At 35.7% G+C, this 12,336-nt stretch overlaps 2 protein-coding genes across 2 annotated transcripts; both read right to left on the reverse strand.

Annotated features, from left to right (window-relative positions):
• Positions 1–1,731: 1,731 nt before the first annotated feature.
• Positions 1,732–3,994, reverse strand: LOC126606635 (mavicyanin-like). Its single transcript, XM_050274016.1, has 2 exons — positions 3,619–3,994; positions 1,732–2,335 (listed from the first exon to the last, which is right to left on the reverse strand). Exons 1-2 carry the CDS (start codon positions 3,788–3,790, stop codon positions 1,956–1,958), a joined length of 552 nt encoding a protein of 183 aa, XP_050129973.1. The 5' UTR covers positions 3,791–3,994; the 3' UTR covers positions 1,732–1,955.
• Positions 3,995–4,568: 574 nt separating this feature from the next.
• LOC126609146 (uncharacterized) lies at positions 4,569–5,431 on the reverse strand. The gene is made up of 2 exons (XM_050277142.1): positions 5,403–5,431; positions 4,569–5,304 (listed from the first exon to the last, which is right to left on the reverse strand). The coding sequence occupies exons 1-2, from the start codon at positions 5,429–5,431 to the stop codon at positions 4,701–4,703; spliced, it is 633 nt and encodes a 210-aa protein (XP_050133099.1). The 3' UTR covers positions 4,569–4,700.
• Between the last annotated feature and the right edge of the window lie 6,905 nt (positions 5,432–12,336).

Below are 12,336 nucleotides of genomic sequence, written 5' to 3' on the forward strand. Positions count from 1 at the left end.
GATTGAGTCATATTTGTAGTGATTTAGTTTGATATATTCCATCCAATTCTAGGATGCGGTTGGCAAATCATCCGGATTGTAAACTTACTGATGAGTTTGTATGTTCATTAAACCATAACGAGGATAGTCATTTTTCAGTTCATGTTGTAACTGTTACATATGGTCTTCTGAATGCATTTGATTGGCAGTGAGGCTGTCTGTCTTATTTAGCGTTTATATGGGTGATTTCTGAGCTTTACATGTCAAAACGTGTTATTCTTTTTTGTTTCAAACAGCTCAGAAAGATCCTTTCTCTAGTGCAATACTTTGTTGCTTGTTCTCGTTCTAAACAACTTTGTTACTAATACTTACCAAATTTAGCACCTGTGATGTGAATACAAGTCTCTTGCCCGAACGTGCATTTTACCTTATCTATTGACAACTTTTTAATCCTCTTCATAATTCTCTGGTGGCAGAACTCGACATCGAGATAGGAGAGAGGTTGGACGGAATGGAGATATGGAGCGCCCACTTCTCACTAGTCTTCTGGTCTAACAGCATGTGTCCGGCTGATAGTAAGGTCCGATCATCCTAGAAGACTTGATTCTTTTACTGCTTCCTCCATTCTTTGAACCTAAAATCTTGATTCTCTCTCTAAGTTTACCTTGGATCTAGGACTTTATAGTTCATCAATTGTTTCCCCTCGCAACGGAGGGGTAAACGGACCACACGCATCTGAATTTTGTAACATGTTTATCTGGATGATAACTCACGGCAGATCAACGCAGACATAGAGGTTAAGTCTGGGACACTGAATATATGACGGGTTACTTGTACTGATTTTAGTGTTTTCGAAAAAAACGATATGGTGAGATAAATTCATCAACATTAGTTTTGTTACAGATGAGTTTTAGTGAAAAGAATTTCTCATCTTTTAGTGTTTGTGATGCGTCCTTGTAGACGCGACAGCTTATTTGCATGTGCGACTTTTGAATGATATTTCAGTTGGCACGAATAGAGTGGAACGGAATGTGTTTTAGTTTACCATATAATTGCTATTACGCGAGAATCAGAATACAAATCAATATCTTCAGCGTTCCTCTGCTCTGCACAAGGGCACAATATATAAACTGTTGCAGGCCTAAAGATCAAGCTAACTTCCTACCAACTATTACACATGGACCAAACAAAACAAAAAACAAAGGTTAATAGCATTCTAACACCTTTACATTGTGTGGTTTAGACATAAGAATGGGTCCATTCTCCCAAAAATAATGGACCAAATTAAAATGTTGGAGTGCCCATTCCATTCTTGCAATTACTTGCAATCCAAGTTAGTCGAGATTTGCCACTTAGTACTACGATCAAGTAGTATCCCTTTTTACTTGTAAGTGAGAGGTCTTAGGTTTGATTTTTGCCAAAGGCGAATTTGAACCACATTATTACTAGCCTATTGTGAGACTAAACCCACCCTCTCCCTTTTAGTGTAGATATTATCCTTTGTTCTAAAAAAGTTGAGTCGAGATTTGGGAATTGGTACCCCTGACTTGGAACCCTAGATTCAGGACTCAGAACCTAAACTTGAATTCTTGGACTGGGTCATGAATCGGGATTTTTTTGGATTTTTAACCTCACCTTAAGAACTCACCCACGTAACCTCATTTAGTTACGGAGTGATGCGGTAAGTTTATTAACAGCTTTTTATTGTTAAAAAAATAACTGTGAACTAATATACCATCCGAAAAAAGATGATAACAGAAAGCCAGTTGTATAATTGATCTTTCCAAAAAATTTGATGAATGTTTATGCAAATCTTCAACAGTTTGATGATATCAGAAATTTATTTGAAGGTTGAGTAACCTGTATATGTAATGTCTGTATATCAAGCACGAAAATTACTACTAGCCCACCTCAAAAAAGTCCGTAAAGAGACCCAAATTACTGCCCATATATATAGAACCAATAAACTAGAGTGACTAAGCAAGACCAGAAACAAGAAGTGCGAGTGCTGCAAGTGTTAATCCCAGCAAAGCAAAATGTCCCACCAGAGATTGTAACGGAGCAGCCGAGCTTGGACCTGGCACTGGTGCATGCGGAGCAGGAACTATTGGAGAGGCCAACGCGGAAGGGGTTGGAGCAGCCGACGAAGGATGGCGAATGACGTTTATGTCGACCTTCTGACCGGCCTTGCAGTGACCGGGGACCCCGCACATGTAGAAGTGGTGGCCTTTGGTGGTGATTGTGATTGAGTCGTTTCCAGTGGAGTAGGAGTCTAAGGGCACTGAGGCGTTGCATGACTGGTACATGGCGTGCGTGACGCGAATCACGTTGTGGAATTGAGAGTTGTATTCGAATTCTGATTGATCCCACATAAAACGAGACATTCAAATTACAAGTTTTAAATGGATCAAGAAGCTAAACTTTTCTTCTTACTAATTTTTGTAATTAATGGGTAATTTGCAACAGCAATGACGACATGGAATAAAAAACCAATGCACATGATTAGACAGACACGGGACTCAATGATGTTGAGGATTTGAAGGTAAAAGAGTCACATCGGTGAAAGGAGAAACTTGCAATGACTTATAATAGATTGGACTACTTACCGTATTGTCAATTGATTTTATAGCAAAACCTCAATTTTCTTCAATGAAAACATACAATAACAGAGGATCGCTCATTGATGATGTTAAAGTCTTTATTACGAGTTCTATTTGAAGTGTTTTTTTTTCTTTCTTTCTCAATAAGCACATAACAAGAAACACTTCAAGTACTCATAGAATCCAAAAATATTTTCTCGAAAAGTATTTTCTATCATTTAAAAGCACTTCTCAAACCAACGTTTCATCTTTCATAAAACCATACCAATCGATCACATTGACGGATGGATTCTAATGCCAAACATCCATAGTGGACAATAATTAAAGCGTTTCATCTTCTCATAAAACCATCGCAATCGATCGGACTGACAGATGAATTCTAATACCAAACATCCATAGTGGACAAATAATTAAATATATAATGAAAATACACAGGATAAAAAATCAAAATCATAATAAAGTAGAATGTAAGATACATATAGGTAGTGGGGGTGGTTTGAAGTTAGATCTAATGCATCAGAGACCACGCGTGCGTTAGAAAGAGATGCATCCCCCTTACCCTTTTCACCTTTTCCGAACAAAGAATGGCCACCATAGTCATCATGATTCATGGAGAACATTTCGAATTAATCACCAAATTCACCTTTTCAAAATGTTGTATATAACTATTTGCCTAAGATCCAGAGAAGTTTGAACATTATAGTATATTTGGTGACACTTAAGAATATGAGTATTCATTAACAAGAGACTTACGAAAAATTAAAAAAAAAAATAAGGTTTTCGTATTCGCGTTTTTTCTTCATGCATACACCTGTTTAGTTTTAGCTTTTGAATTGAATAAATTAAAATAAAATTAAGAATCCCTTGTTGTTTACCGAAAAAAAAAATAATAATAATAATAAATATGTTACAGATGAAGAAATGAGTGTGCAGAAATGATATCTTAAAATTAAAACCTACAAAAGCAGAAATTTTTTTAAAAGGACAATATGCTGAAGAGAGAAATTAACCAAGAGAAAACTTGGAGAGAACAACTCACTGATAACATCACCAAGTTGGAAATTCTTAGTGGCAGACCATTGTTTGTAGTCGACATTGCCGATGGTGGTCCACCCGGCAGAGTCACCGACCTTGTACACAGCTGCACTGGACATCTCCAAAACAGCCATCACCGCCACTACTAAAGCCAAGACTCTAACCACCAAAGCCATGCCTCTGCTAGCTAGAAAATATGAACTCTTTGAGACTCTGAGATCCTAATAAGCTTGTAGATTTTGGATTGTGCAGAATGGAATTATGGAATGCAGTGAGAGACTCAAAGGGGACTTCCCCTCGTTGGTATTTATAAGGCTTTTGGATGGGGTGGCAGGTTGGCGGTTGGAAACCTTAAAAGGATAATTAATTATTTGTCAAGCTTCTGGGCTGCTGTGCTTCGTTTGTCCCTTGTGGTTTAATTGAAGTCAGAAGAGTGGGGGAGTAAACGATTGTGACTCAATTAAAAAGGGTTGGTTGCAATTAAGTGCACTGTCGTCGAATCGGGTTGTTTAAGAATGTAATTTTAAATGTCGGTAAATTCAATTTAATACTAAAGATTTAGAGTTCACAAGGTTTAGAGAATGCAGCCATAATTGGACGGTAAATTTTGTCTTAAGACAACATAAGAAACTTAAATATTACAACGATTCCCTCTTTGTTTTGATTTTTTTCTTTTCCTTTCTATTTTATGTATTATTTGGAGGTGGTGCTTGCTGACATCTGAGGCCATCTCTAACCGAGAGTTGGCCAGATGGCTCGTTTTAGCCATTTGGCTATCCAAGATATTAATATTTTAATGAACAATACATGACCTTATTTGCATTCATCTCAAACTGAGGGCTAAAGGGTCATAGGGCTTGTTTTAGCACTGTCACAAAAAACTGTTTCCAACCGAGAGGGTCAAAGGATCATAGAGCCAAACATAATTTATTATTTAAATTTAAAAATTACAACTTATATTTAAAAACTACAACTTATATTTAAAAACTACAACTTAAATTTAAAAACGACAAATTAAATTTAAAAACTACAAATTATATTTAAAAACAACATTAACTTAAATTTAAAAACAACAACAACTTAAATTTAATATCCATAATCAACATCATCTTCATCATCCGCCATTGTAGGAGCATAGTCAGAGGTAAACAACTGCCACCGAGTCATAATTTCTTTTTTTTTCCTATCAAAATAGGCCTTACTCATTGGAGTGTAATTCGAAGTGTTCATTTCCATATTCTTATCATCCATCTCTTCTTGTATTTGTTTGGCCCGTTCTTCATGCCTACACTTCCTTTCTTCCGCCTCAAGGGCATTTTGCTCCGCCATTAATCGCAATGAGGCCACCACTTCATGTTGAGCGGCGTAGTCATCATTTGCTTTACCCTTTTCCTTCAACCTTCGTGCCTTGTTTCGTCCAATAGCCCTAGGTATGGAACCTTCACCCGAAGATGGATTTTCTACCCTTGTTTGTTGAATGGTAGGAGATCCATCTTCATCCATATCTACAGCTGAGGATGCAGTTCCGAACACCGGCATAGGAGCTCTATGTTGAGGTGGATCTTCAAATAACACCCACCCTTTACAAATTTCCCAACAACTGTGAAACTGAAAGGGTTTCGAGCTGCTCTCTATATACAATTCTTCCACTTGGCTTACATAGAAAATATAATTACAAAAATTAAAGAAAATTAATTTATGAAATTAAATTTAATATAATTAAATATTTAAAATAAATTGTGAAAACACTTACTTCGTCGTAGTAATTAGCGCCGTTTTCATGTTTACTTGCGGCTGCTAACAATGCTTGATGCCATTTGTTCAAACTTGGCTGAAGATGTTTCTTCCATCTTGAAGAACAACTCTCGTAGTTTTGGATATTCAGTCGAGTGGTGCCTTCATAGAACTCTAAGTATTTTTTGGACACACGAGTCCAAACACCTTCATTTGTTTGATAATTCTCCCTCACACTATCTTCCGACACCCATCTATAAGCCTTGCAAAGAGCTTCATCTTCTTTTTGGGTTCAAGCCCTACCTTTCATTGCAGACGAGGCCATTTGAAAATTATTGAAAAAATTGAAGGATAGATTTTTGAAAGAGGAAAGAAAATATGAGAATTGAAATGGTATAGGAATGGTGAATGAATGGTTCAGGTATTTATAGGAAAAAAATTAGAATTTTTAAGAATTAAAAAAAAAAAAATTGGCCCAAAAAACAAAAAAAAAAAAAAAAAAAAAATTGAATCCAACGATAACTGGCGTTAGCTAGCCATTGGATTCAAAATTTTGTTTAAGCATTCCTATCGGTTATATCCGACATGATTGTTGGAATTTATGGCTAGCCCTGGGCTGGCTGCATGCGGCCAGCCCTTTGGCCATTTAGCCCTTTCAGATTCCTTGGGGCCCACAAGCCCTCTGGCCTAGCCCTCGGTTGGAGATGGTTTTTGGACTATTTTCGGTCCTCTAGCCCTCTGGACCCTTCGGTTGGAGATGACCTGAAGGACGAAGACGGAAATTTTTAAGCAGTAAATCAGAATTAGGGATTTCTGATTAAATTATTTTGGGTTTTGGATATTGGTTTGGTAGTGGCTTTGAGTATTGGTTTTGGGAAGGAATATTCCTTCTCTGCCTGCTAGCTAGGTGAACGTTAAAACAACTATGGTAGGATATAAGTACGATGAATGGCCTTGATTTGCTGCAAAAAGGGAGTTGTAATTTTTGGTTTTGGTATAATTAACCTTTCAACTAAAACGAGAAGCTTAGTAGCGTGGACTTGTAACTAAAGAGGGCATTAAACTAATTTGTTGTATAATGGTTGACTCAAGTGGATGAGTGATTCATTGTCATCTCATGTTGAGATCAAATTAAACATGCCTTAAGCTCTCGGGTTAATATAGAGCCCTACGTCCTCAGGTTAGTAGGGCATGCCCTACCCCCAATAGTTGGGTAGCAAATCCTCTTATGAAATGACATTTCAACTAAAAGATGAGTAACTTATTATCGTAATCGCATGCATACGTGGTATTCTTATTCAATGGCAGAGTAGAAAATTAAACTAGTAAGATCAAATATTTAGCTCTTAATCAATTTTCTAATAACATGAAATGCCTTAATCTGATTTTCATTTAACATGAAATGCTACAATTACAACTCACTAAGAAAAGTTTGCAAACTAAAGCATGTTTTAAGCCATTAAATAATCCTATTAAAAACAAAACAAAAAATGTTTGCAAACTATAATTCCTAGTTGTTTATGAAAAAGATAGAAAAGTCCCCTTAAAGAATCAAGGGACCTTGTACGTGCTTATAAGAAGCTTGGTCATATTCACCATATTGTCATTTGGTTATATAGTGGAACTTCAACTTTTTTTATAGTATTAAAGCAAGTTTATAAACGTGTTGAGCCCACAGCCTATGTGCTCTCACGTTACATAATTTGTAATGTCCACGTGTTAGACTTAAATGATGCCTCACGTGAGGGGTCATGTTGAAAGTATGAATCTCCATCGGAGAATTATGAACCTTGTATATCCTTATAAGGAGTTAGACTATTCTACATATTGACAATTGATTTTATGTGGAACTTTAATTCCCTTTAGTTTCATTTTATTGAAGTATTGAATGCGTAGTGGAAATGTAAAAATAAAATTTTTGTTAATCTAATTTTTTTAATAAAGAAAGAATATCATATTTTAGGTTGTTTTATTCACACCTTACATATTGTTGGGTACACTTTACTTACTTAATACACCCTACATATACTTTTAAATTACAATTTACCTTAAGATACCTCGATTATTTTCCAATACTACCCTCACACTCCAAACTCTCCAATCTCCACCCCACATCAAACTCTATGTTGTTTAAAAAAATTAAAAAATAATTGTGTGTTCGTCCCACAAACTCGTTTTCTTTGTTCCCCGACCTCCAACTAAATATATAACAATTTGAGTTTAGTTCAATGTAATCTCTTGCTATGTATAAATGTAAAAAATAGAACTTTACATTTTCTTGTTTTTCAATTACCCTACTTCATAAGTTTATTGCATTATCAGTTTCTCGACCCGTTCTAAAAAGAAGCAAGCGTCTTGAAATCAAAAGGGATTTTTCGCTCATATGATTTGATTAATAAGATTCTCAAACGGGTTAAGTTGTCCCATGGAAACCCTATACAAGGTTTGGGATTGTTCAATGTAATAGGAATATAAGGTAATTTTATCACAGTAAATTTTGGGTGCATTCAGAAAATATATATTTTTAAAAATAATCATATGGGCCCTAAATAGCCGTTTAATATTTTACATTTTTTCAGGGGTATTTAATATTATGGTAAGTGGCGGCGTAGTCAGGATTTTCAAATAATAAGATCATAATAGCGACCAAAAAGCTTTATTGGTCTAGTTCGTCAAACTCCTAGTAGGCATCTGCCTACCATTGTTTGAATATCTTTGCAATAGACTTGTGTGCCTAGATAAATTAATGAGCATTGATTTCTTATAAAAATGGTATGAGATTTAATCTTGAGATACCTTGTTATTGTACCCTACATCTTTGACTCACTTCTGCTACAGGGTACCTACTACATACTATTATTATAATATTTTTAGGAAACCATATACTTATTTTACAGCGAGAGGTTACACTTTTCGAAAATGTTTTACAAAACTTTATTTCCAGGCCCACTCACCCCTGTTTTTCGCCCCTCCAGGATTTTAGTCGGCAGAAGTTTCGTGATGACGAGGATTGCTGGTAAAAGCTGTCATGTAGGAGACTTCTCCTTTCGGTATAAATGTCTGTACTCTTCTTTTACTGCAATTTATTTATGCTCTGACATCACTTGTGCAATATGGGTTCAATCTCGCTCACATGCGCACTCTAAATTAGTCACTTTTAGGTTTTAATTTATTCATATTTTTCACATCACTACACTTTATGGCTTCGTCACCTTCCAGGTGTCAACATATGTTAAAAGTTCATGCCACTTGTCGAGGGTGGATGCAATATACTGTGGAGCAATGTTAAAGACTGCTAAGGCTTTTCAACTAAAGTATTTCATTGAGTATGTGATGCACAGAGAGTCGCACATAAGAAGAGAGAAAAAAAGGAAACAAATATGATAGATGAAAATAAAAGAAGTAGGAGGATGATGTAATTTAGTTTGTTTTAGCTGTTTACAAGGGTCAAATACAATACACAAACAAATATAAATGAGATTTTGAAGTTGTTGAGGTCAAGGATAACCAATGACCCTATGCTGGCTCCCTCCTGATTATGGTGCCAATAAAAAAAAAAAAAAAAAAACTAACGAAAAGTTCTAAAAAACTTTAGTTTTAATGAAAAATGACAAATAAATGTGTAAGTGAATAGTACCAGGAAAGGTAAAAATATGATTTTTTGTTAAAAGTGAACAGTACCATGAGTGTTTTGTTAAAACTCCCATAAAAAAACCCTTATACTTTTGCAAAAAAATTTGAAACATTCAAGTGGGTACAAGAAGAAAATTGTACATGTTAGGCGAGCCGAACACCATCTAAGTGTGATTATTCCAGCGGGCAGGAGAACATGATGTACACACCTGGGTTTTTTTTTATTTTATTTTTTTTTTACCAAATTTGCTCGTCCAGTCTAGATACCAATCTCCAATTTGTCTAATTTGTAGATACAAGTAGATCACATAACCTCATTTGCAATTTTTTCGTCTAATTTGCACGTCCATTCTTGTCAAATAGTTTTAATTAAAGCAGCTTAAAATAACTTTAGTCATATATATGTATATATACACACGGATGATACTAATGATATTAAATTTGCAAATTAAATGATGGGTCACCAATAAAAATGATCACGCTTAAAAACGGTTAAGTAATATATCAATCATCAAATTCTATATCATTTAGTCTTCAAAATTTTATCTACAAATTTAATTTCAGTAGCATTACCCTATACATACATGTGTATTCATAAACATGCATGGCAGTTGACCAACCAATCCATGTTATTAAACCCACTGAGATTGAAGGACTTGAAAGGAAAGAAAGGCGGGTTTCTTTGGTTAACTTAACGTAGACAGAGGATATAAACTTGGGTGTATGCTATGATTACAGTTTGTTTGTGTATTTTTGTAGACAAGTTTTGTTCTGTTTGGTGAGTGCCATCATGAATTTACAGCCCACCCCTCCAAACTTTTGCGGTTGATATTATTATTTTAAGATTTTACGTACAAAAGCAAATTTTGTTGCGAATGCCGTTATTTTTACAGAGCATCACTGCAAAATCGCTTTAATGTGTGATGGTTGTATTCGAAAACAAGCTGCGAATGCTATTTTGTATGACTTAGAGGCATTGGGTGCCCCGGAGTTTCTCTTTAATTTAATTCAAGCTTTTTTATTCCTCGAAAAAATATATCCTTTATGATTCTATATATTTTCTTGCAATAAGTTAGTATTGTCTTTACGACTTTGGTCTTTAGTCCTATTGTTATAAAAAGCAGTAACTAATCCCACTTTGTTCTGATTTTGCTCCTAAAGAATGCTAAGGAGACGTGGTCTGAAAAAATGATTTGACTAGCTTAATTTTGGTTTATATAGCTTAATTTTGGTCTGACTAGCTTAATTTTTTCTCTTTTCGAATGTTGCTTGGTTTATGCATGTTTGTGGTTTAATGAAGTATGTGGTCGGGCTAGATCTATGTGTTCGGGTTAGATTTGTCCCTCACATAACTCTTCTAGTCTTGCATGTCGGGTAAAGTTTGTTGCTTGGTCTTTTGCAATATATGTTTGTTATTAGTTTGAATTGTGCCTTTGTGGGGCCTTTGTTAGGCCTTGAGATTCACAATCAAAACTAATCTAAGTCTGAGCGTGTCATTGTCCTTCTTGTTTAACATATTGTTTTCTTGGTTGTTTAGTTAATTGTTTACTTGTGCCGCAAGTCACTTGTACTTCTTGGTTTAACAGGATTGGGTCATAGATGGGTTAAGTCTGTACTAAGTTCTTTTCATGCCTTTTGATCAAGGACTTTCATTTATAATATCATATGTTTGTTTATAAAGGAGTTCAAGGTCATTCAAGTTAATTTCTTAGTCTCAGTTTAGGCTGACAACAAGGAAACATGAGTAATTAGTTTGACAGGATTAATCATAACTAAAACTTGAACGAAAGTAGTTGGAAATGATATAAGGTTTAAAGGAGGATGCAGAAACTACATATCTACTTTATGCAAGTACAAATAAAGGAGATTTGGGCAAGATTACAACCTTGGTGGGCAATGTTCATCTTCTTGTAGACACCTCTCCTTGTATTTTACAAAGATTGAAGTCTTGGAAAATGAAATATAAACGAGGTTTACTAAAGGGATTCGATACTACAACAAAGGGAGTAGTAGCAGAGCTTATCAAAATGGACAAAAGAAAGCTTTCTTTGTGGACCTGCGACTTGAAAATGACAAGGGGTGAACAAACTAAAATTTTTTTAGTTTCGTTGTTGAGTGTACTAGAAGTTGCTTGATTGATTAGTTGAGAGAGTCTTTATGCTTGTGCCCTTTGCTGCTTTTATAGATTTCTTAGCTCGAGTGTCCAAGACTTCCCATTTTGGTGATGGCTTCCAGAGCACGGTGAGTTATCATCTTCTTTGTTAATTACCTACCCATGTCATAGAAAAGTGATTTTTGCTGAGGATGAGTTGTCTTTTGTCACTTGGCACTTCTCACATACGCTTCTTGCCTATTAATTGCTTAAAAAGGGTTTTAAATTCATCATGGGCTGCCACATGTCCCAGCCTAATTATTTTCTCATTTTTACACGCCTAGGCCTTTAATTGCATTAACCCTAATGTTAAATATCCACCCAAATGGTATGAACGGTGAAATCAATTAACAATTGTATCTAACTAAACTGATTTTTTGGTTGTAGAATTTTGAAAAATGTTGCTTTTTAAGAGGCTTAAAATATTGCTTCCATCTTTTTAAAATTTTCAAGGTCCCTTTTTTTTTTGGGAACTTTAACGAAAAGTTCCTAGTACTATTCATTTTATCCTTTGTTTGTACCATACTTGACTAATCCCGAAACTACTGAGCACCGGTCAACGTTATACCGTCAAGGACCCAAAAGAATTTCCCTCTAACCAGGAGGCCAATCACAGCGCGACACGTGTCGACATCAGAAGCCAATCATAGCGTGACATGTGTTAACATCAGAAGCCAATCACAACACGACACGTGTCAATGTCAGAATGAAACTAGAAACTCTCTTCTATAAATAGAGATCATTCTCTCACAATATTTCCAAATGTCATTTGTACTAAATCATTCACTAGTACTCACTAAAGGAGAGCTTGAACCTATGTACTTGTGTAAACCCTTCACAATTAATGAGAACTCCTCTATTTCGTGGACGTAACCAATCTGGGTGAACCACGTAGATCTTGTGTTTGCTTCCCAATCCCTATCCATTTACATACTTATCCACACTAGTGACTGGAGCAATCTAGCAAAGGTCACAAACTTAACACTTTCTGTTGTACCAAAGTCCTCACTGATTTTGTGCATCAACATTTGGCGCCGTCTGTGGGAATGACACTTATTCCCACTCTCTTCAGCTTTGTTAAGCTGGTTTCCACCATTTGTACACTCTCTTTTGACCAGGCATCCCTCTCCAACATGGGGAGCAAAGGAAGCCACAGCACACAGAATGACACCCCTCATGCACCTAGTGCGAAGCAACGAAAGA

The sequence above is a fragment of the Malus sylvestris genome, chromosome 16 (genome assembly GCF_916048215.2).
Source record: "Malus sylvestris chromosome 16, drMalSylv7.2, whole genome shotgun sequence".
NCBI lineage: Eukaryota > Viridiplantae > Streptophyta > Magnoliopsida > Rosales > Rosaceae > Malus > Malus sylvestris.

Excerpts from the sequence above, each read along its gene's own strand:
- LOC126606635 (XM_050274016.1), bottom strand. The coding sequence starts at position 3,790 with ATGGCTTTGGTGGTTAGAGTCTTGGCTTTAGTAGTGGCGGTGATGGCT. Across the intron at positions 2,336-3,618 it reads CCAACTTGGTGATGTTATCA|AATTCGAATACAACTCTCAA; the intron begins GTGAGTTGTTCT and ends GGGATCAATCAG.
- LOC126609146 (XM_050277142.1), bottom strand. The coding sequence starts at position 5,431 with ATGGCATCAAGCATTGTTAGCAGCCGCAA. Across the intron at positions 5,305-5,402 it reads AGCATTGTTAGCAGCCGCAA|TTTCTTTAATTTTTGTAATT; the intron begins GTAAACATGAAA and ends TCATAAATTAAT.